Source organism: Rhincodon typus, chromosome 1 (assembly GCF_021869965.1).
Source record: "Rhincodon typus isolate 14 chromosome 1, sRhiTyp1.1, whole genome shotgun sequence".
In the NCBI taxonomy this organism is placed as follows: Eukaryota; Metazoa; Chordata; class Chondrichthyes; order Orectolobiformes; family Rhincodontidae; genus Rhincodon; species Rhincodon typus.
This window is the reverse complement of record NC_063332.1, coordinates 152,860,576-152,881,325: the sequence shown is the minus strand read 5'-3', so window position 1 is coordinate 152,881,325 and position 20,750 is coordinate 152,860,576. Positions and strand designations below refer to the sequence as shown.

General features: G+C 41.6%; 1 protein-coding gene across 1 annotated transcript in view; it reads right to left on the bottom strand.

Moving 5' to 3' along the window:
- maml3 (mastermind-like transcriptional coactivator 3) overlaps window positions 1–17,395 on the bottom strand; it is a 519,798-nt gene extending 502,403 nt beyond the window's left edge. The window contains exon 1 of the mRNA XM_048620904.1: window positions 17,237–17,395. Within this exon, the coding sequence (XP_048476861.1) occupies window positions 17,237–17,293 (57 nt within the window). The 5' untranslated portion in view covers window positions 17,294–17,395. The remainder of the gene's footprint in view (window positions 1–17,236) is intronic.
- Between the last annotated feature and the right edge of the window lie 3,355 nt (window positions 17,396–20,750).

Genomic DNA, 20,750 nt, shown 5'->3' with positions numbered 1-20,750 from the left:
GTGAGAGAGAAAGGATAAGGGAATACTGGTGGGGTTAGATAAGTGGGAGATTTGTGTGGACCGTAAATGCTGGCATTGATCAATAGGGCTGAATGGCCTGTTTGTGCTGTACACTCAATTTAACTTGATGAGTGGGGAGCACAAGCACAATTGAGCTTTAAGACATGGGAAGAAAACCAGAAGTGCAGGGCACCACTGACCTCATGACAGAATGGATGATGCAAATCTCTATCATTCACAGAAACATGAAACTGTGCATGTATAGGAGAGTGGGTAATAAGCTCAGAACAACTAGACTACAACAATGGTACAAAACTAAAATCAGAAAAGCTTCAGGATGAAGACAAAAATATCAGACTGCGTCACGACTATATGATAATAAAAATAAAGAAATTTATTTCTTTATCTGACAATGAGAGGAAAGCTCAGTTCTGTAGGATCAATGGACAATAAAAAAAGCAAAGATATTCTGTTAGTTTGAGAGTAAACTAGAGTGCATAACGTTATAGATCAAAGTAAAACATAAAATGCAACGAAAATGACATACACCAACATTGCATTATTAAGTTTGAATCAGAGCAAATTTGAAAGGATCAAGACAGTACATCATACATCAATAGGAATGAGCTTTGGGAAAGGATGCAGGGTCAGGGTAAGGGAGACTTCGCTTGAGTGAATCTGGGAATTTGGTTCAAAGTAGAAATTCCACTGGGTAAATTGTTTTCAAATTCCATTTTAGAATAAAAGTCAGTAAAAACAGGAAAACCAGAATAAAAAGTTAACAAAGGAAAATAACCTAAAATATGGACATGGCAGCTCAGTCACATGGAATGTGCACCCTATAACATGAGGGAATGTCCTGGGTGGCTACATGTGCTGGAAGTGCTGCCAGCAAACCTGAGCTCTGGGGCTGGAGTTACTGTGGTGCAGGAGGAAGGGCTTTAGATTTCATTGATACCTGAACTGGGTTTAGAGAAGATGGTAGTGATACAAGCCAGACAGAATGCACTGGAACAGAGCTGAGGCTAGGTTCTTTGTGGGGTGTTTTGCTAGTTCTGTTTGGAACTAAGTCAGCAGGTGTGTGGGAACCAAATCAGAAATACAGAGAAGAATATCAGGATGAACAAAATACTTGGAAAGACAGACAGCCCTGGCATAGAGGATAGCAAGTTAACACATCAAATTGGAATAAGGGAGGAAGTAATGAAGTCTAAAGTAGGGTTATATGCACAGTATAGTAAATAAGATTGGGGAGTTATAGGATAAAGTGGGAAAATATGAGAAAGTGGTGATAACAAAACTGGCTGAAAGAACAGCAAGACTGGGTGTTAAATATTTTTGGGGACAGTGCTTGGAAAAGATCAAAAAAGGGAAGGTAAAGGAGAGGGTGGCAGTATTGCTTAAGTGAAACATTACAGTTTGAGAAAGAGGAAGTCTCAGAGAGTGCAAACACAGAATCAATTTGGCTAGAACTATGAACAAAAAGTGTGCAATTACATTGCTTAGTGTGTACAAAAGACAACCAATGACTGGGATGAATGTTGAGGAACAAATCTAAGGAAATTACAGACAGATGCCAATATTACAGCGTAATTATAATTGGGGACTTAATTATCCAAATATATACTGGGATCCTGGTAGTAGAATGGAATAGAAATTTTTTGTCATTTGTATTTTTATTAAAAACAACAGTGAGATATGTTTAACTCACCATACTCTGGCAGACAAACAGGAGGCTGGAAGAACACAGCAGGCCAGGCAGCATCTGGTGGAAAGGAGCAGTCAACTTCAAGGGTCCTGAAGAAGGGTAATACCCGAAACGTTGACTGCTCCTTTCCTCCAGATGCTGCCTGGCTTGCTGCGTTCTTCCAGCCTCCTGTTTGTCTGCCATACCCTGGCACCTATAATCAATAACAGAAATCATATATTAAAAAAATTAAGGGAAGTCCATCTTTGTACACTTCTCGGGGCTTATGGGTTTCCAAGGTCGAGAAAAACACAAGAACCGCATTTTCCACCACTGCAGAAAGCCAATATCAAAAGCTGGACAATAAGGGACAATGCTGAACAAGTGTTCCTAGACTGTGTTCCGGTGAATTTCCTCCAGCAGTATGTATCCAGTCTAACAGAAAAGGATGCAGCTTGGTGGACTGGTTCTTGGAAATAAGGTGCACCAAGTAGATCAAGTAGTGGGGGAAACATTTAGGAGACAGTGATCATTGTATCATTGGATAATGGTGCAAAATGACAACAGTCAATCCAAAGGGAGAAAAATCAATTGGTGAAGAGCCAAATTTAATTGGGCAAGAACAGAGCTGGGTGGGATAGACTGGAATGAAAGTTGGCAGGTAAACTGTATTTGAACAAAGGGTTACCTTCAAACAGATGATGGTTCAGGCACAGTCAAAAAGGAAAAAGTGAAACAAACAAACCCAGGAGTTCTCTGCATGGCAAAGAAGATAGAAATTAAGATGGAAGAAAAAAAAAAGTGTGCTTATGACAGATATTAGGTAGGAAATCAATTGACAACCAAAAAGAATATAGAAGTTTCAGAAGAGACATGAGAATGCATATTAGAGAAGGAAAGAGAAATTATGAGAAAAGACTAGCAACCAACATAAACAGGCATCCCAAAGATTTTCACTTGCATATAAATAGTAAAAAAGTGGGAAAAGGATTAGTAGTGCTAATTTGGGAATAAAAGCAGGATCTATACATGGAGGCAGAGGGCATGAATATGTTATTAATACTTTGCATCTGCCTTTACTAAAGATGATAACAAGTCCATGATGACACTAGACGAAAATCTATCGCTAAAGGGTTCAGAATTGATAAGGAGGAAATTTTGGATAGACTGTTGATACTTAAAAGTTCACAAGGCAGGATTGGACCAGGATTGGATGGGAAGCATCCAAGAATATTGACGGAAGTGAGTGGAAATTGCAGAGGCACTGGAGACTCAGGAGAATAATGGAAAGTTCCAAACATGGTGCAACGATATACCCAGCAATTACAAACTAGTCAGTTTAACTTCAGTGGTCAGGAAGTTTCTAGAAACAGTTATTTAGAACAGAGTTAGTAGTGGAGGAATATTTGAGGACTCTGGGACTATACTCATTGGAGTTTAGAAGGATGAGCGGGGATCTAATTGAAACTCACGGAATACTGAATGGCCTGAACACAGTTGATGTTGGGAAAATGCTTCCATTGGTAGGAGAGTCCAGGACCTGAGGGCACAGCCTTAGAGTAAAGGGAAGACCTTTTAGAACGGAGATAAGGAGAAATTTCTTCAGCCAGACAGTTGTGAATTTATGGAATTCACTGCCACAGAAGGCTGTGGAGGCCAGATCATTGAATACATTTAAGACTGGGATAGATAGGTTCTTGGTTATCAAGGGGATCAAGGGTTATGGGGAGAAAGCAGGAGAATGGGGTTGAGGAACTTAGCCATGATTGAATGGCGGAGCAGACCCGATAAGCTGAATGGCCTAATTTCTGCTCCTATGTCTTATGGTCATAGAGTCATACAGCACAGAGACAGACCCTTTGGTCCAACTTGTTCATGCAGACAAAGTTTCCCAAACCGAACTAGTCCCACATAGCCATTTAAAGTTTCGCCAAAGATCTGTAGCTCGGGTTGTAGGTGAGGTTGTTGACTTGCTCGCTGAGCTGCCTTGTTCTCGTTCAGACGTTTTGTCACCATGCTAGGTGACACCATCAGTGGAGCCTCCAATGAAGCAATGTTATTCTACTCTGTTGGAATTTATACTGTCTGGGCCGTTATGGTGAGTCGTGTCATTTCTGGTTTTGATCTGATTGGGTTTGTATATGGGGTCCAATTCTATGTGTTTGTTTATTGCATTATGGGTAGAGACCCATGCCTCTAGGAATTCCCGTGCATGTCTATGTTTGGCTTGGGCTACTATGGTTACCTTGTTCCAGTTAAACTGATGGTTCATTGTCGGAGTGTACCGATATTGAGGAGAGTTCATTGTGCTGTTTTGCTGCTAGTTGATGTTCATGTATTCTGATGGCTAGTTTCTTTTCTGTCTGTCCGATGTAATGTTTGTGGCAGTCGTTGCATGGTATTTTGTAAACCACTTTGGTTCTGCATGTTGTGGGAATGGGGTCTTTAATCCTTGTATGTGTTAGTTGTAGAGTGGCTGTGGGCTTGTGGGTTACCATGATTCCTGGTGGTCTTAGGATTCTCGTTGTCAGTTCCGATATGTTCTTGACGTAGGGCAGTGTGGCCAGTGTGTTAGGGTGTACTGTGTCCTCCTGTTGTCTGTTTAGTAGGCATCTGCGGATGAAGTTGCAGGGATATCCATTTATAGCGAGGGTTTTGTATAGGTGCTCTTCCACTTTCCTGCGTAGTTCCGAGGTGTTGCAGTGTGTCCTGGCCTGCTTGCTGATGGAGCTGCTCCTCGGTGTTGCTCTTCCTCTGGAGAGGAAGCAGCAATGACAATATACTTAAACTACTAGACCTCTGCCTCACCACACACTTCGTCTTTAAGTGATCAAGTATACAAACAGAACAACGGTACACCAATGGGATCACCCATCTCAGGACTCATCGCAGAAGCAGTCATGCAAAGGCTAGAACACACCACTCTCCCCTACATTCAACCTACACTGTGGATCCAGTACGTAGACAACACATTTGTCATTATTAAACACAACAAATTAGAAGAGACCTACCATCTCATCAACGGCGTATTCACAGGAATTAAATTCACAAGGGAAGAAGAAAACAACAATCAACTTCCGTTTCTGGATGTTAAAGTTGAGCGTATGACCAACGGGGAGTTCCAAACCTCAGTGTACAGAAAAGCAACCCACACTGATCAAATCCTCAACTTCCACAGCAACCACCCCAACACCCACAAACAAGGCTGAATTAGAAACACTATTTAAATGGGCCACGACACCCTGCAACACCCCGGAACTACACAGGAAAGAGGAAGAGCACCTATACAAAATCCTCACGATAAACAGGTATCCCTGCAACTTCATCCACAGGTGCCTACTAAACAAACAACAACAGGAGGACACAGTACGCCCCAAAACACAGACCACACTGCCATATATATCAAGAACATATTGGAACTGACAATAAGACTCTTAAGACCACTAGGAATCATGGTAACCCATAAGCCCACAGCCACTCTATGACAATCACTCACAAGGATTAGACACCCCATCCCCACAACATGCAGAACAAACGTGGTTTACAAAATACCATGCAACGACTGCCACAAACATTACATCGGACAGACAGGAAGGAAACTAGCCATCAGAATACATGAACATCAGCTAGCAGCAAAACGGCACAATAAACTCTCTTCAACACTGGTACACTCAGACAATGAAGGCCATCAGTTTAACTGCGACAAGGTAACCCTAGTAGCCCAAGCCAAACACAGACACAAACTGGAATTCCTAGAGGCCTGGTTCTCCACTTGTAATGCAATCAACAACCACATAGAATTAGACCCCATATACAAACCCAATCAGATCAAAACCGGAAATCACACTACTCACCATAATGGACCGGACAGTATAAATTCCAAGTGGAGTAGAAAAACATCACTTCATCGGAGGGTCCACTGATGATGTCACCTAGCACGGTGATGAAACGTCTGAACGAGAACAAGCCAGCTCGGTGAGCAAGTCAACAACCTCACCTAAATACCCATGCTTGGCCCACTTCCCTCTAAACCTTTCCTATCCATGTACCTGTCCAAATGTCTCTTAAATATTGTAATCATACCCACCTCTACCACTTCCTCTGGCAACTCATTCCATATACACATCACCCTCTGCATGAAAAAGTTGCCCCTCAGGTCCCTTTTAAATCTTTCCCCTCTCACCTTAAACCTATGTCTTCTAATTTTGAATTCCCTGGGAAAAAGACCTTGGCTATTCACCTTATCTATTGCCCCTCATGATTTCATAAGCCTCTGTAAGATTACCCCTCAACGTTCTACACTCCAATGAAAAAAAGTCACAGCCTAACCAGGAACACAGCAGGCAGCCTAACCAGGAACACAGCAGGCCAAGCAGCAGAGGAGCAGGAAAGCTGACATTTCGGGTCTTTCTGAAATTTCTGAAGAAGGGTCCCTACCCGAAACATCAGCTTTCCTGCTCCTCTGATGCTGCCTGGCCTGCTGTGGTCCTCCAGCTCCACATTGTGTTATCTCTGACTCCAGCATCAGCAATTCTTACTATCCCCCAGCCTAACCAGTCTCTCCTTATAACTTAAACCCTCAAGTCAAATAGAAAAATGTGGAGTTTTTTTGTTAGGAAGAGCCAGCATGGATTTCTAAAGTGCAATGGTGTTTCACTAACTTACTGAAGATCTTTTAAATTGGCAACAGTAAGGGTTGATGAGGGTAATGTGGTTGATGTGGTGTACATGGACTTTCAGAAGCACAGTGCCATACAACAGGCACGGGAGAAAAGTTATAGCTCATGGAATAAAAGGAACAGTAGCAACACAGGTATAAAATGTTCTGAGTGCTGGAGACAGAGAGTAATGTCAATAGATATTTTTAAGGCTGCAGTCACGTTTGCAGTGGAGGTCACCAGGATCCTTGCTTTTCCTGATATGTATTAATGATTTAGATCTTGGATATACAGGACAATTTCAAGTTTTGCAGACAATACAAAACTTAGAAGCGCTGTAAATTGTGAGGTAGACAGAGTAGAATTTCAGAAGACTAGAAAAGTTAGCAGATTGTGCAGATAGATGACAAAATTCAATGCAGTGAAGTATGAGGTGATGCAATTTGGTAGGAAGAACTTGGATAAATAATATAACACAAGGGGTATAATTCTAAACAGGGTCCAGTAACAAAGGGACCTGGGTGTGTATGTGCATAGACCATTGAAGGTGGCAAGACAGATGGAGCAGCTAATAAAGTGTACAACATATTGTGTTTTATTAATAAGCCTGCGGTAGGGCACAAGAACAAAGAGGTAATGCTCAACTTGTGTAAGCAAATTGTTAGACCTCAGCCAAAGTTTTATGTACAGTACTGGGTGTCACAGTGTAGGAAGGATGTGAATGCATTGGAGAGAGTGAAGAAGAGATTTATACGAATGGTTCTAGTGATGATAAGTTTCAATTATGAGGATAGATTGGACACTCTGGGACTGTTCCTAAGATAGGGCCCTGGGAAGCACTGAAGATCAGATGGACCTTAGTATGCATGTCCAGCAGTCCCATAAGGGCAGGATAGGTAGATAAAGTGGTTAAATTAGCATATGGGATACTTGCCTTCATAGCCAAGGCTATGAAAAAAAATTTAAGAAAGGGAGTTACACTGGAATTATTTGAAACATTGGTTTGACCACAGCTAGAATATTGTGTGCAGTTCTGGAATCAACAGAGTCATAGAGTTTTACAGCATGGAAACAGACCCTTCAGTCCAACTCATCTGTGCTGACCAGACATCCCAAATTCATCCAGCATCATTTGCCAGCATTTGGCCCACTTCCTTCTAAACCCTTCCTACTCATGTACCCATCCAGGTGCCTTTTAAATGGACCACTTGCTCCGGCAGCTCACTGCATACACCCACTACCCTCTGCATGAAAGTGTTGCCCCTTAGGTCCCTTTTATATCTTTCCCTCTCACCTTAAACCTATGCCCTCTAGTTTTGGACTCCCTATCCTCTGAAAAAGATATTAACTACTCACCCTATCCATGCATCTCATGATTTTATAAACCTCTGTAAAGGTCCCCCCTAAGCCTCCGACGCTCCAGGGAAAATAGCCCCAGACTATTCAGCCACTCGCTATAGCTCAAACTCTCCAACACTGGCAACATCCTTGTAAATCTTTTCTGTACCTTTTCAAGTTTAACAACATCTTTCCTATACGAGGGAGACCAGGACTGAATGCAATATTCCAAAAGTGGCCTAACCAATGTGCTGTATAGGCACAACATGAAATGCTAACTCCTACACTCAATGCACTGACCAGTAAAGGCACGTGCACCAAACACTTTCATCACTATCCTATCTACCTGTGACTCCACCTTCAAGAAACTATGGACCTGCACCCCAAGGTCTACCTGTTTTTCAACATACCCCAGTAACATTACAGGAGGTATGTGATTGCACTGGAGAGGATGTTATAGAATTCCTACAGTGCAATTAGAGGCCATTTGGCCCTTTGAGTCTGCACCAACCCTCCACAGAGCATCCACCCTCCCATTCTATCCTTGTAACCTTGTACTTGCTGTAGCTAACTCACTTAGCCTGCATAATCCTGGACACTACAGGGTAATTTAGCATGGCTAATCTACTCAATTTGCACATCTTTGGACTGTGGGAGGAAACCAGAGCACCTGGCAGAAACCCCCACAGACAATGGGAGAACGTGCTAGCTCTATACAGACGGTCACCTAAAGCTGGAATCAAATCTGGGTTCCTGGCACTGTGAAGCAGCAGTGCTAACCACTGAACCATCATGCCAGCCCTTTTTAAATATAAAACTACTTTGTATTCAAGCTTTCATTTTGTTTTTCTTCTGTGCATGTGGAGTCTATTTTTAGGATGTAGAGGAGATTTACCAGAATGTTGCTGGGCTGGACAATTTTCGATATGAAGAGAGTTTGGACAGACTGGAACTTGGAGCGGAGGAGAATGAGTGGTATATGATTGGGATGTACAAATTGAGGAGCATACACAGGGCAGACAGGAAAGCGTTCTTCCCCTTGGTGGAGGGATCAATGACCCAGGGGCATAGATTTAAGGTAAGGTACAGGAGGTTTACAGGGGATGCGAGGAAAAACCTTTATCTACAGATGGTGGTGGGAATCTGGAACTCACTGTCTGTAAGGCTGGTAGATGCAGAAAGCCCCATAACATTGAAGAAAATACACTTACAATTTCAAGGCATACAAGGCTACGGGCCAAGTGCTGGATATATGGGATTAGAATAATTAGGTGGCTGTTTTAGACTGGCTCAGACTTGATGGGCTAAAGATAATTTTTCTGTGCTTTAGATCTCTTTGACTTTGTGTTCCACAGAGAGAAGAGACTAAGAGGAGATCTGATCGATGTTTTCAAAATCATGATGGGGCTGGATAGAGTAGAGAGGGAGAAACTGAACCCACTTGTAAAAAGGATGAATAACTAGAGGACACAGTTTTAAAATGATTTTCAGAAGAAGCAAATGTGAGGTGAGAAAACTTTCTCGTAGTACAAGTGGTTTGTATCGGAAACTGCACTGCTGGAAATGTGGTGGAGGCAGGTTTAAATGTGGCATTTAAGAGGGAACCGCATGATTATTTAAATTGAAAACATGTATGAGCATGAGAGGAAAAAGGCAGGATAATGGCACTAAATCATGATACTCATTTGGAGAGCCAGCACAGACATGATGGGTTGAATGGTCTCCTTTTGTGCCGTAACATTCCTGTGATCTGTCGAGGGCGGGTTAAAACAGTTTCATTGTTGGTACAGGATTGGACCGATCACTCTACCAAAATAGAAATTAAGACACAAGACACAATAAAGAGTTAACACAGCATGGAGCTGGATGAACACAGCAGGCCAGGCGGCATTGGAGGAGCAGGAAAGCTGATGTTTCGGGTCAAGCCCCTTCTTCAGAAATGGGTTATCTCTGACTCCAGCATCGGCAGTTTTTACTATCTCTGAGTGAGACACAATAAGTGTGTTCTTTTTCCAGGATGTAATAGGTTTGAAGACCCAAATGTCAACTTTCTTTTCTGCATGCGTTTGATGGGAAGGTATATATAGTGTGGCCAAGAAATACCAAGCAAGGAACATGTAAATTCAGCGCAAATATGCCGAATGGTGTCTTTTTCAGATTTCACATTGCAGAACTGCCAATGGAAATGGGCATTAAATGTCATGGGTTGGCATTTTCATATTGAAAGTTCAATCAACTGACCAAAAGGCCTAGATTTTGTCCCTCACAGGCCTTTAATGCCTAGAGTATTGAATATTCCTCTCTGATTTAAAGTGAATGTCAAGTCCCAAATGAACATGCTGCCAAGCACTTGCCCAGAGTGAGAATAGCTGAAGACAAAAACACTATGAAAATAGTAGCATTGTGGTAATTTCACTGGACTAGTAATCCAGAGACTCAGACTAATGCTTCAGGGACATGAGAACTGGTGGAATTTAAATGAATAAATTCAAGCAATGAATAAATCCAAAACTGAAAGCTAGTCTCAGTAATCATGGATGGTCATAAAAAACCCACCAGGTTCACTAAGCGAAATCAGCTGTTTCTACCTGGTCTGGCCTGCATTTTACTCCCGACCCACAGCAATGTAGCTGACTATTTACTACCCTCTGAAATGACCCATCAAGCTAGTCAATTGTGCCAAACTGTTACCAGACAGACTAAAGAGGTTCAAGGAGTCAGCTTCTCAGGGGCACTGAGGATAGGCAACTACTCTTGGCCTTTCTGAAATGTCCACATCCCATGCTTGTTTTTAAAAATGCAAAGAACTCAAGGAAGGCATGTGGGTCAACAGCTCTTGTGACAATCATGCCAGGACAGATTTATTACCAGAAAATTCAAGGCTACCACTCCAGTACAGTATTTAGTGAGTGCTGCACTATTAGAGGTACCTCTTTCAGATGAGGCTCCATCTACTTCTTAGGCAGATATAAAACCACATTGGCACTTTTTTGAAGAAAAGAGCAGCAGGGGTTATACCTGGAGCTCTGATAATATTAATCACTCAATCATCATTAAATAGCATGGTAATTATCATGTTGTTGTTTGTGGGAGTTTGCTGTGTGCGAATTGGCTGCAACATCTGCTACATTACAACAGTAACAACTGCCCTTTTTAATTCTTTATTCACTTTGGGATGTCCAGTCGTTTCTTCGAAGACTAAACCAAACAGTTGAGGTGGATTAGTACTGAGGCACAATATAAGTCTTATATACATGTTCATGATTTAAATGGCAACAGCTCATGTACAGGCAGAAGGGAAAAGTTCCCAGAGTTGAAACAGCTGTATGCATGGAACATGGAGAGAACAACAGCTAAATACAACAGAGATATCCAAAAAAGTTACAGTATCTGATAGAATTGTCTAACCCAATGATTAATAATAATGATTTAGTTAAGTTTCTGTAGACTTTCTATACAAGATGCTTTAATGATCCAAAACCCAAGAAACTCATCTGAAACATCTACTGAAAAATTAACTATAACATGGACCATGGCAGCTCTACAAGTTTGGAATTTAAACATACTGTACAGAACGCTCTGCTGCCAACTCTAACTGATCTGTTTTCTAAAGCATTGCTTGCAGCTTTAAGTAGCCACAACTTGATGTGTGTGTCTGTGCTGAGGTTTGAAGACTGAACTGTTACTACACAGAGCAGAATTTACAGGAATTCTTCCTGGCTAAGGAATTTCTGCCTTACCTGGGAGCTCTGCAGACTAACTTTGTTGGAGCAAGACTAAAACCTGGGCTGGAGCACCTCTAGTTGAACTGGATTGACAGTGTGTCAATTTGACTCAACTGGCAGGGCTCTTTCTGTAAATCAGAAACTGTAGATTGAAAACCCACGTTGAAATAAACAATCTAAGTTGATGCCTAAAGTACATCACTAAAGACTAAATGGTGTGAAGCAAAGTCCTCTGATTAAAAAAGCAGTTAAAAATCCTATAACACATTTGGGAGAAGTTCTGCAGATCTTTTTACTTGTAAGCTGGCTGCTATTCTATCTTTAAACATTATTACTTTGTTTGTTAAAACATAGACCAGAGTCAACAACACAAGATTGACGCTAAACTGTGGGATAAAGCACCTTGAAAAACAACAGGACCCGAACGTTAGACAGATTAGTTCTAAATGCATTGGGTTGCGACATGGAAAAAAATCATATCCAAAAGATTTTCAGAATAATCACTACACTTCAAACTTATTAACTCTGTGTGAAACACCTTGAGTTGCTTCAGGAGGAACGCAGTTGTGAGCTATATATTTTATATATGCCTAAAACGAAAAGCAGAAAATGCTGGAAATACTCAAGCAGGTTATGGCAGCACCTACGGAAAAGAAACAGAGATAATGTTTCAGGGCTGTAATCTTCCATCAGAGCTAGGAAAAGTTTGGCTTTGAACAACAGATGGGTTGGATAAGGTCAAAAAAGACTAACGTGTGATAGGGTCAAAGTCAGGAAGAATAACATAAGAGTTAGTCTTTCAGGGGCAAAGGAACGGTACAGTGTCTGCTCGGTTGAGAAAATTCTTGCCTTGGAGGTGAAAGGTTTTGGATCCAAAACTAATTCCATGAATTGAGCACATAATGTGGACACAAAGAAACATGTACAGAATAATAAAAATAGATCAAACTTATTACAAGGAGGGGAAATACTGGAATGAGATCACAGAATAAAAATCACAGAACACAGGACATGCAAATAATAAAATAAAAATTTGTTATATATCCTAACACAGGATTGAGACCAAGTGTGGAATGGAGCAGCATGAAAGAAAACTTAAAAAGCAAAATACAGAAATACACATATAGATATGCACATGAACAGAATTTAAAAAAAACTCAGAAAGCGTAGATTTGGGCAAAAGCACAGGGCAAATCATGTAAAGGATTGAGAAAAGAGCATTGCAAAGTTAAGATTAAAAGTGCAAAACCAAATTTCAGAACAAAAGCAGGCTCGAAAACTTTAAAATGGAAACTACCCTGAATCCCACTATCTTTGCAAACTACTGCAAAATCTGCAGCCTCTTTGCTCTCCTTGAATGTGCTGTTGCCTTTGAAATCTTTACATTGGTTTTTATCCATATTTGAGACCCTTGAAACAGATGTTCACCCCTGCCACAGTATCAAAATGCTTCTAATCAAAGTCACAAACAACATTCCATGTAAATGTAACAGTGGTAAACTCACCCTTGTCTTCCCTCTCAACTTAGAGTCATAGAGATGTACAGCACAGAAACAGACCCTTCGCTCCAATTCATCTCTGCCGACCAGATTCCTAAATTAAATTACCACCATTTGGTCCATATCCCTCTAAACCCTTCCTATCCATATACCCATCCAGATGCCTTTTAAAATGTTGTAATTGTACCAGCCTCCACCATTTCCTCTGGCAGCTTATTCCATAAGCACACCACCCCCTGCATGAAAAAGTCAGATCTCTTTTAAATATTTCCCCTCTCACCTTAAACCTATACCCTCTAGTTTTGGACTCCCCAACCCCAGGGAAAAGACCTTGTCCATTTCTCCTATCCATGCCCCTTGTGATTTTATAAACTTCTATAAAGGTCACCCTTCAGCCTCCGATGCACCAGGGAAAATAGCCCCAGCCTATTCAGCCTCTCCCTATGGCTCAAACTCTCCAACCCTGGCAACATCCTTGTAAATCTTTTCTGAGCCCTTTCAAATTGGACAGCATCCTTCCAACAGCAGGGAGACCAGAATTATACACATTATTCCAAAGGTGGCCTAACCAATGTCCTGTACAGCTGTAACATGACTTCCCAACCGCTATACTCAATGCACTGACCAATAAAGGCAAGTATACCAAACGCCGGCTTCACTGTCCTGCCCACCTGTGACTCACTTTTAAGGAACTATGAACCTGCGCTGCAAGGTCTCTTTGTTCAGCAGCACTCTCCAGGACTTTACCATTAAGTGTATAAGTCCTGCCCTGATTTGCCTTTCCAAAATGCAGCACCTCACATTTATCTAAATTAAACTCCAATTAAACTAAATACTCATTTAGTATCTCCCCCATCTCTTTCGGTTCCACACATAGGTGGCCTTGCTGATCTTTAAGGGGCCCTATTCTCTCACTAGTTACCCTTTAGTCCTTAATGTATTTGTAGAAACCCATTGGCCCAGCTGATCAAGATTCTGTTGTACTCGGAGGTAACCTTCTTCCCTGTCGACTGAACATCCAATTTTGGTGTCATCCACAAACTTAATGACCATACCTCCTATGTTCACATCCAAATCATTTACATTGATGACAAAAAGCAGTGGACCCAGCACCAATTCTCTAGTCTGAAAAACAACCCTCTACCAGCACCCTCTGTTTTCTACCTTCGAGCCAGTTCTGTATCCAAAAAGCTAGTTCTCCCTGTATTCTATGCGATTTAACCTTGCTAACCAGTCTACCATGAGGAACCTTGTCAAACACCTTACTGAAGTCCATATAGATTATGTCCATCACTCTGCCCTCAATCTTCTGTCACCTCTTCAAAAAAACTCAATCAAGTTAGTGAGACACGATTTCCCACGCACAAAGCCATGTTGACTATCCCTAATCAGTCCTTGCCTTTCCAATTACATGTAAATCCTGTCCCTCAGGATTCCCTCCAACAACTTGCCCACCACTGATGTCAGGCTCACCAGTCTTTAATTCCCTGGCTTTTCCTTACCACCCTTCTTAAGTAGTGGCACCATGTTAGCCAACCTCCAGTCTTCCGGCACCTCACCTGTGGCTATCCACGATACAAATATCTCAGCAAGGGGCCCATTAATCACTTTCCCAAATTCCCACATGGTTCTCGGGTAAACCTGATCTGGTCTCAGGGATTTATCCACCTTTGTGCATGTTTAGCCATCCAGCACCTCATCCTCTGTAATCTGGACATTTTTCAAGATGTCACTACTTATTTCCCTATGTACTACATCTTCCATATCCTTCTTCACAGTAAACACTGATGCAAAATACTCATTTAGTATCTCCCCCATCTCTTTCGGTTCCACACATAGGCGGCCTTGCTGATCTTTAAGGGGCCCTATTCTCTCCCTAGTTACCCTTTAGTCCTTAATGTATTTGTAGAAACCCTTTGGGTTCTCCTTAACCCTATTTGCCAACTTGGCTGCAACCTTTAACACTTGACTACACCCATCCTCATCCAACATTTCTTTACTGTTGTCCAATTTGGTGTTCCTTCACTTGGTTCCATTCTTAGCTCTTTAATCATGCTTACTTGCAAGGGTATCTCTTCATGCTTTGTACAGTCACCTCAGGTATTCTTCATGTATCTTTCCTTGTCTTATTTTTTTAATTTACAAGTTGGCCTTCAGCAACACCACCAAAAGGTGCAGTGTTAGATTTCACATGTATGCACATGACATCACCATTACTTAATGATTTGACTGTTGATCAGTCATTCTGTATTGAAATGAGCAGAAATGTCCTCTGGATAAAAATTGGGAAGAACTAACTATATTCCCTTTAAGGTTTTAGAGTAGATTTGTAGCTTGGGTTGTGGATGTTGTGGTTGGTTGGCTCGCTGAGCTGGTTCGTTGTTCTGCAGACATTTCATGACCCTGCTGGGTCACGTCATCAGTGCAGCCTCCGATGAAGCGGTGTTGTGTTTTCCCGCCTGTTATTTAAACTCTGGGGTCCGTTGAGCTGGATTACCTCACTTCCGGTTTTCCTTCGCAACAGTGTACATGGGGTCTAGCTCTACGTATTTATTGATGGCTTTCTTAGTGGAAAACCAGGCCTCTAGGAATTTCCATGCTTGTCTCATATTCCCTTGCTATCAATTCTATTCCCTCTCCTTGGCAATCGTTTGTGACTGCCTAAGTCATATTTGACCCCAAAGTGAGCTTGCAATCACATCACTAAGACCACCTGCTTCAACCAATGCAATATCACTATTTCAACACCCACACTCTACCCTCTGTAACCAAAACAACATCCAACATATAGCTGCCTGTATCCTTAAGTGCACTAAATCCCATTCACCTATCATTCCTAGTTAGGCGATGCCCCAATTTAAAAGCATTCATCTTTGCTTTGAAATCATTTAATGGGCTCATCCTATGTCAGATGCTGTCATTGAAACCCCTGTGTCTGTAATCTCCTCCAGCCCAAAATCTCTCCGATATATCTTTGACACCCTTATTCTGGCCTGTTTTGCATCTCCAATTTCAAATACCTATAGCTGCCTAGGACCCAAGTAATGGAATTTCCTCCCTAAACCCCTTTGCATCTCTTTTCTCCTTTAAGGAACTACCTATTTGATGAGGCTTTTAGGCTTTCTATCCTAATATTGCCCATTGTGGTTCAGGGACCGTGGAGCGCAGGTTCATAGTTCCTTAAAAGTGAGTCACAGGTGGGCTGGACAGTGAAGCCGGTGTTTGGTACACTTGCCTTTATTGGTCAGTGCATTGAAATATTTGATTACGTTCACAGTGATCAAGGCCTGAAATAATTCAACCAATTGGGGACCCCTTATGAGACCAAAGAAAGTTGTCTTCTGATTTCCCCATTACACAACAGACTCTAGATTTACATGTAACCTAGGCTTAAACATGGGTGCATTGACAATGAAACAACACTGGAGACCTAAACCAGAACAGAAAAATCGGTTAAAGGATTTGGACTAGGTGGGCTATTGGACGTATAGTAATATATTGCCGAGTGCACATACAGAGCCAGGTCCAAAACACAGGTCAGGTTTTGATCACAATTAAAACATGTGATGGAATATTTATTGGATTAGGACAAATGCATTAAAGACAGCAAGCAATGGGATCATGAAGATATCAGCTTCAAGATACACTAAAACATGGTGTAGATCAAGCAACTATTGAACTGAGACCAATATCACAGATTGGATCCGTGTTAGCAATAAAACACAGGAGTGACTACATGATTGACTCCAGGTTTAGAACCAACACATGGATTAATCCTCGAAATTGGGAGAAACATGACACCAAAGTAGTTAGGAGAACAAGTCAAAAATATGGGCTGGATTAACTGCATGATCAGGAATAGAGACTCCTTCAGTATCACACCTTGAGCCTCAGTGGATCATGGAACCTTTCTTCTCTCCTGATGTATAGACTTACTCTAGAATCAAACCTCATCTGACAAACGCACTTTTCTGTATGACTTCAGCTTTAACAGAGGAGTTCCAGAATGCGAAAAATAAACACTTACAGCGTATATACGTAGGAAGATTTGTTACAAATTTGTTCTGGTGACAGTAAGTTGAACTGTAACATATATCAGAAGAATTTAATTACAAAGCCAAGTCACCCCCACTTGCGATACCCATTCCAACCCCTAGAATATGAAACATGGTCAATTACATGCAAGTATTTTGCGAGCATGCCTTGGATTAAGACAGCAGGGTAGTGCAGATGCTAATATAGTGTTCACGATACAGCATGAGATTGCTTTTTGATGTATCACCAGTAAAGTTGGTGGTTTAAACCAAGTGAACTTAATGGAAACCTTACCTCTTCACAATTGGTTTTCATATCACTTGCATACCAGAGCTTTCTCACTGTAAACATTCAGGTCGTGTGAAGCCAGTATTGGTATCTCAGCAGCCTCGTTGTTCTCATGATAATGAAGCTGCTCCCCATAACAAAAGCTTCTTTCTCTATCCTGTTCCCTCTTGATAGTCACACTCATGCAGTCTTTTAAAACACTCCAGGCTGCTTTTGCCTGTAGTTTAAATGGGGTGGGGGGGGGGGGCCGCGGGTGATGGGTGGGAGGAGGGAGCTGAAGAAAGGAAACTCTGATTTTTATCAAACTAGTACCTGCAGTGGATAAATCAGTAATCTAGGTGGATTTAAGTGGACTTTCCAGGAACGCTAATAAAATGTGAAATAGAGGTTTAGCAAGGTCAGGACTTGGGTTCAGCAACAAACGAACTCAAGATTCGTACGAAAACAGAGAACACGTTCTTTACATTATATCAGTTAAAAATATGGGGTGGATTACCTGTGGGATCAGGATTATGTGGCTCTTAAACTATGAGACAGATCACCTCTGGGATCAGGACTATTATGCCCTCTTCAAAATAGTGTGAGGAAATACAATAAAACACATGGGAACAAGATGAAGCATTAGGTTAGATTTAATAAAAGGAAAATATCAGAGTCCGAGAAATAAAGTGAGAAAAATAATTCTGTAAGATTTCCTGTAAATCTCATATTAGTTTGTTAAATTCATCAGTAATTAATTTTCACAGCCAATATATTTGAAGCAACATTTTATTAGGCATTTTCAATACTTTTGGTACAAACGTTGCTCAAGGTTGCAAGATAATTCAAAGGGAAAGGCAGAGATAGTAAGAACTGCCGATGCTGGAGTCAGAGATAACACGGTGTGGAGCTGGAGGAACACAGCAGGCCAGGCAGCATCAGAGGAGCACAGAAGTTGATGTTTCGGGTCAGGAAACTTCTGAAGATGGGTTCCGACCTGAAACATCAGCTTTCCTGCTCCTCTGATGCTGCCTGGCCTGCTGTGTTCCTCCAGCTCCACACTGTGTTATCTCAAAGGAAAAGGCATTTCTGATGAAATGTCATTGACTCAGACATTAACCTCACTTCTCCCTCCACAGATCTTGCCTGACCTGCAGAATATTTCCAGTATTTTCTGTGTCCATTTAAAATCCTATGTTCACAGTTTAATTTAAAACAATCTTCTGAGGTTTTTGCACCTTTGGTCTTACCTAGCTTGATAGAATCACATCTCAAATGCTTCCTTTCTGACATTTCACATTTTTCCAGTCTTTTCTCATCATGCAGATTCCTGAAATTGAGATAATTCCCATGGCATTTTTTTCTGCATTGCCCACAGCACTTAAAGGTGTGTGGTCTGACCATAAACATGGTTTTAACCATGGAGTTCAGCATTTTATAGGTTTCATTGAGTTTTTTTTATCCATGAAATGTGAACATTGGCCAGAATTTATCGCTTAGCACTAAGGGAGTAGGTAATGATGAGCTGCCTTCTGGAGCCAATACAGTCCATGTGGTTTAGGTAAACCCACAGTGCTATTAGGGACAGAGTTTTGGAATTTTTACCCAGCGACAGTAAAGGAATGGAGATGCATTTCCAAGTCAGGATGATGCATGAATTAAAGGGAATCTTGCAGGTAGTAGAGCTCCCATACGTCTGTGGTTGTTGTCTCTCTAGACACTAGACATTATGTGTTGGGAATGAGTCTTGGTGAGTTACTATAGAGCATCTTGTAAATGGTACACAGTGCTCCACTGTTCTTCAGTAGTGAAGGGTGTGAATGTTGAAAATGATAAATGGGTTGCCAGTCCTGGTGGTCTGCTTTGTCCTGGATAGTATCAAGATTCATGAGTATTGTTGGAGCTGCACTCAGTCAGACAAGTGAGGAGTATTCCAACATGACCCTGCCTTGTGCCTTGTAGGTGGTGGACTAACACTGGGGAGACTGGAAGTGAGTTGTTTACTTTGGAATTCATAGCCTCTGACCTGCTCCTCTAGTCCGTGTTTATATTTTGGTCCAGTTCAGTTTCCGGTCAATTGGGAATTCAGCAACAGACACTCAACCACCATCATTCAGAAGCAGCAGTGTGTACCATCTACAACTTTCACATTACAAATTCACCAAGACTCCTTTATCAGCGCCTTCCAAATCCATGACCACTACCATCTAGCAGGATAAGATTATCAGATACTTGGGAACATTGGACCATAAGTGTGGCTGGTCACCTGGGCTAGAAGTAACAAGTAAAATAAAATCATGAGCAGAAATGAAGGTCAAAGTCTGATCATCATGAGCACCGCAATCTAACATGCACAAGGGTGCTGGAAGTGCAAGTCTATTTCATCCATGCTAAGTCAATTCTTGGGAACACACCTCTCTGCATGTTCCCATCCAACCTGCTCACCATCCAGACTTGAAAGTATATCGCCATTTCTTTTGTGTCACTAGGTCAAACTCCTGGATTTCCGTTCTGAACAGCATTGTAGAAAATGGCCTGCAGCAGTTCAGAAGGCAGCTCCAACTACCTTCCCAAGGGCAATAAGGGATGGGCAATAAATGCTGATCAGCCAGCAATGCCCACATCCCATTCATTAATCAGAATCTGAGGAGTCACAAATGGTGCTTATCGTCAGTGAATATCTCTACTTATGGCCTTACGATGGAGGAAAGGTAATAATAGATTGGTCAATGATGGCTGGGCCCAGAACACTACCAAGAGGAATTCTTGTAGTGATGTCCTGTTGTTAAGATCATTGACCTGCAACGACCACAATTATCCTCTGCTCAGTATTAATGCAACCAGTGAAGAGTTTTCCCTCTGATTCCCATTGTTAAGAAGTTTCATTATAATATGTTTTGAAAATTTGGATTCTAACAGGGCAGAACCAGAACTATATCGTGTGAGTTAGGAAGGTTGGGACTTAGTGTCATTTTTGTGTTCTGTGAATGGTGTGGGTTGTCTCAAAATTTGTTTACATACATTTGAATGAAGCTTTTAAAAAGACACAAGGTGAATATTTCAGCGCTCTAGAAAGAGTAGAAGAGAGAAACAAATTGGGCTGTCACATAGCACAAGTGTCCTAGGGCAGAAACTAGTTCTTATAGAAAGACACAATCAACCAGAAGGGCAGAGGGAGTTGCAGATTTCTTTCATTTAGAAGCAGAGTAGCAATGCAGTTTAACAGTCTCCAGTACAGTCAGGGCAGGAGAAAATAAGTCCAGAGTGTTTAATGTCACTAAAGGAAAGCTCTAGAAATAGAAGGCAGTGTACCAGGAGTTTAAGGAAATCATGTTTAGAAGTAAGTGAACCGGAGGAACAACACCTCATATTCTGCCTCGGGACCTTACAGCCCAAAGGCCTCAACATAGAATTCGCCAGATTCAAAATCTCCCCACCCCCCAGGCTCATCCCATGTCCAACCCTTCCCCTCATATCTGCCTCCTTGAACTGACACAACCTGTCCATCTTCTTTCTCGCCTATCCACCCACCTTTCCCACT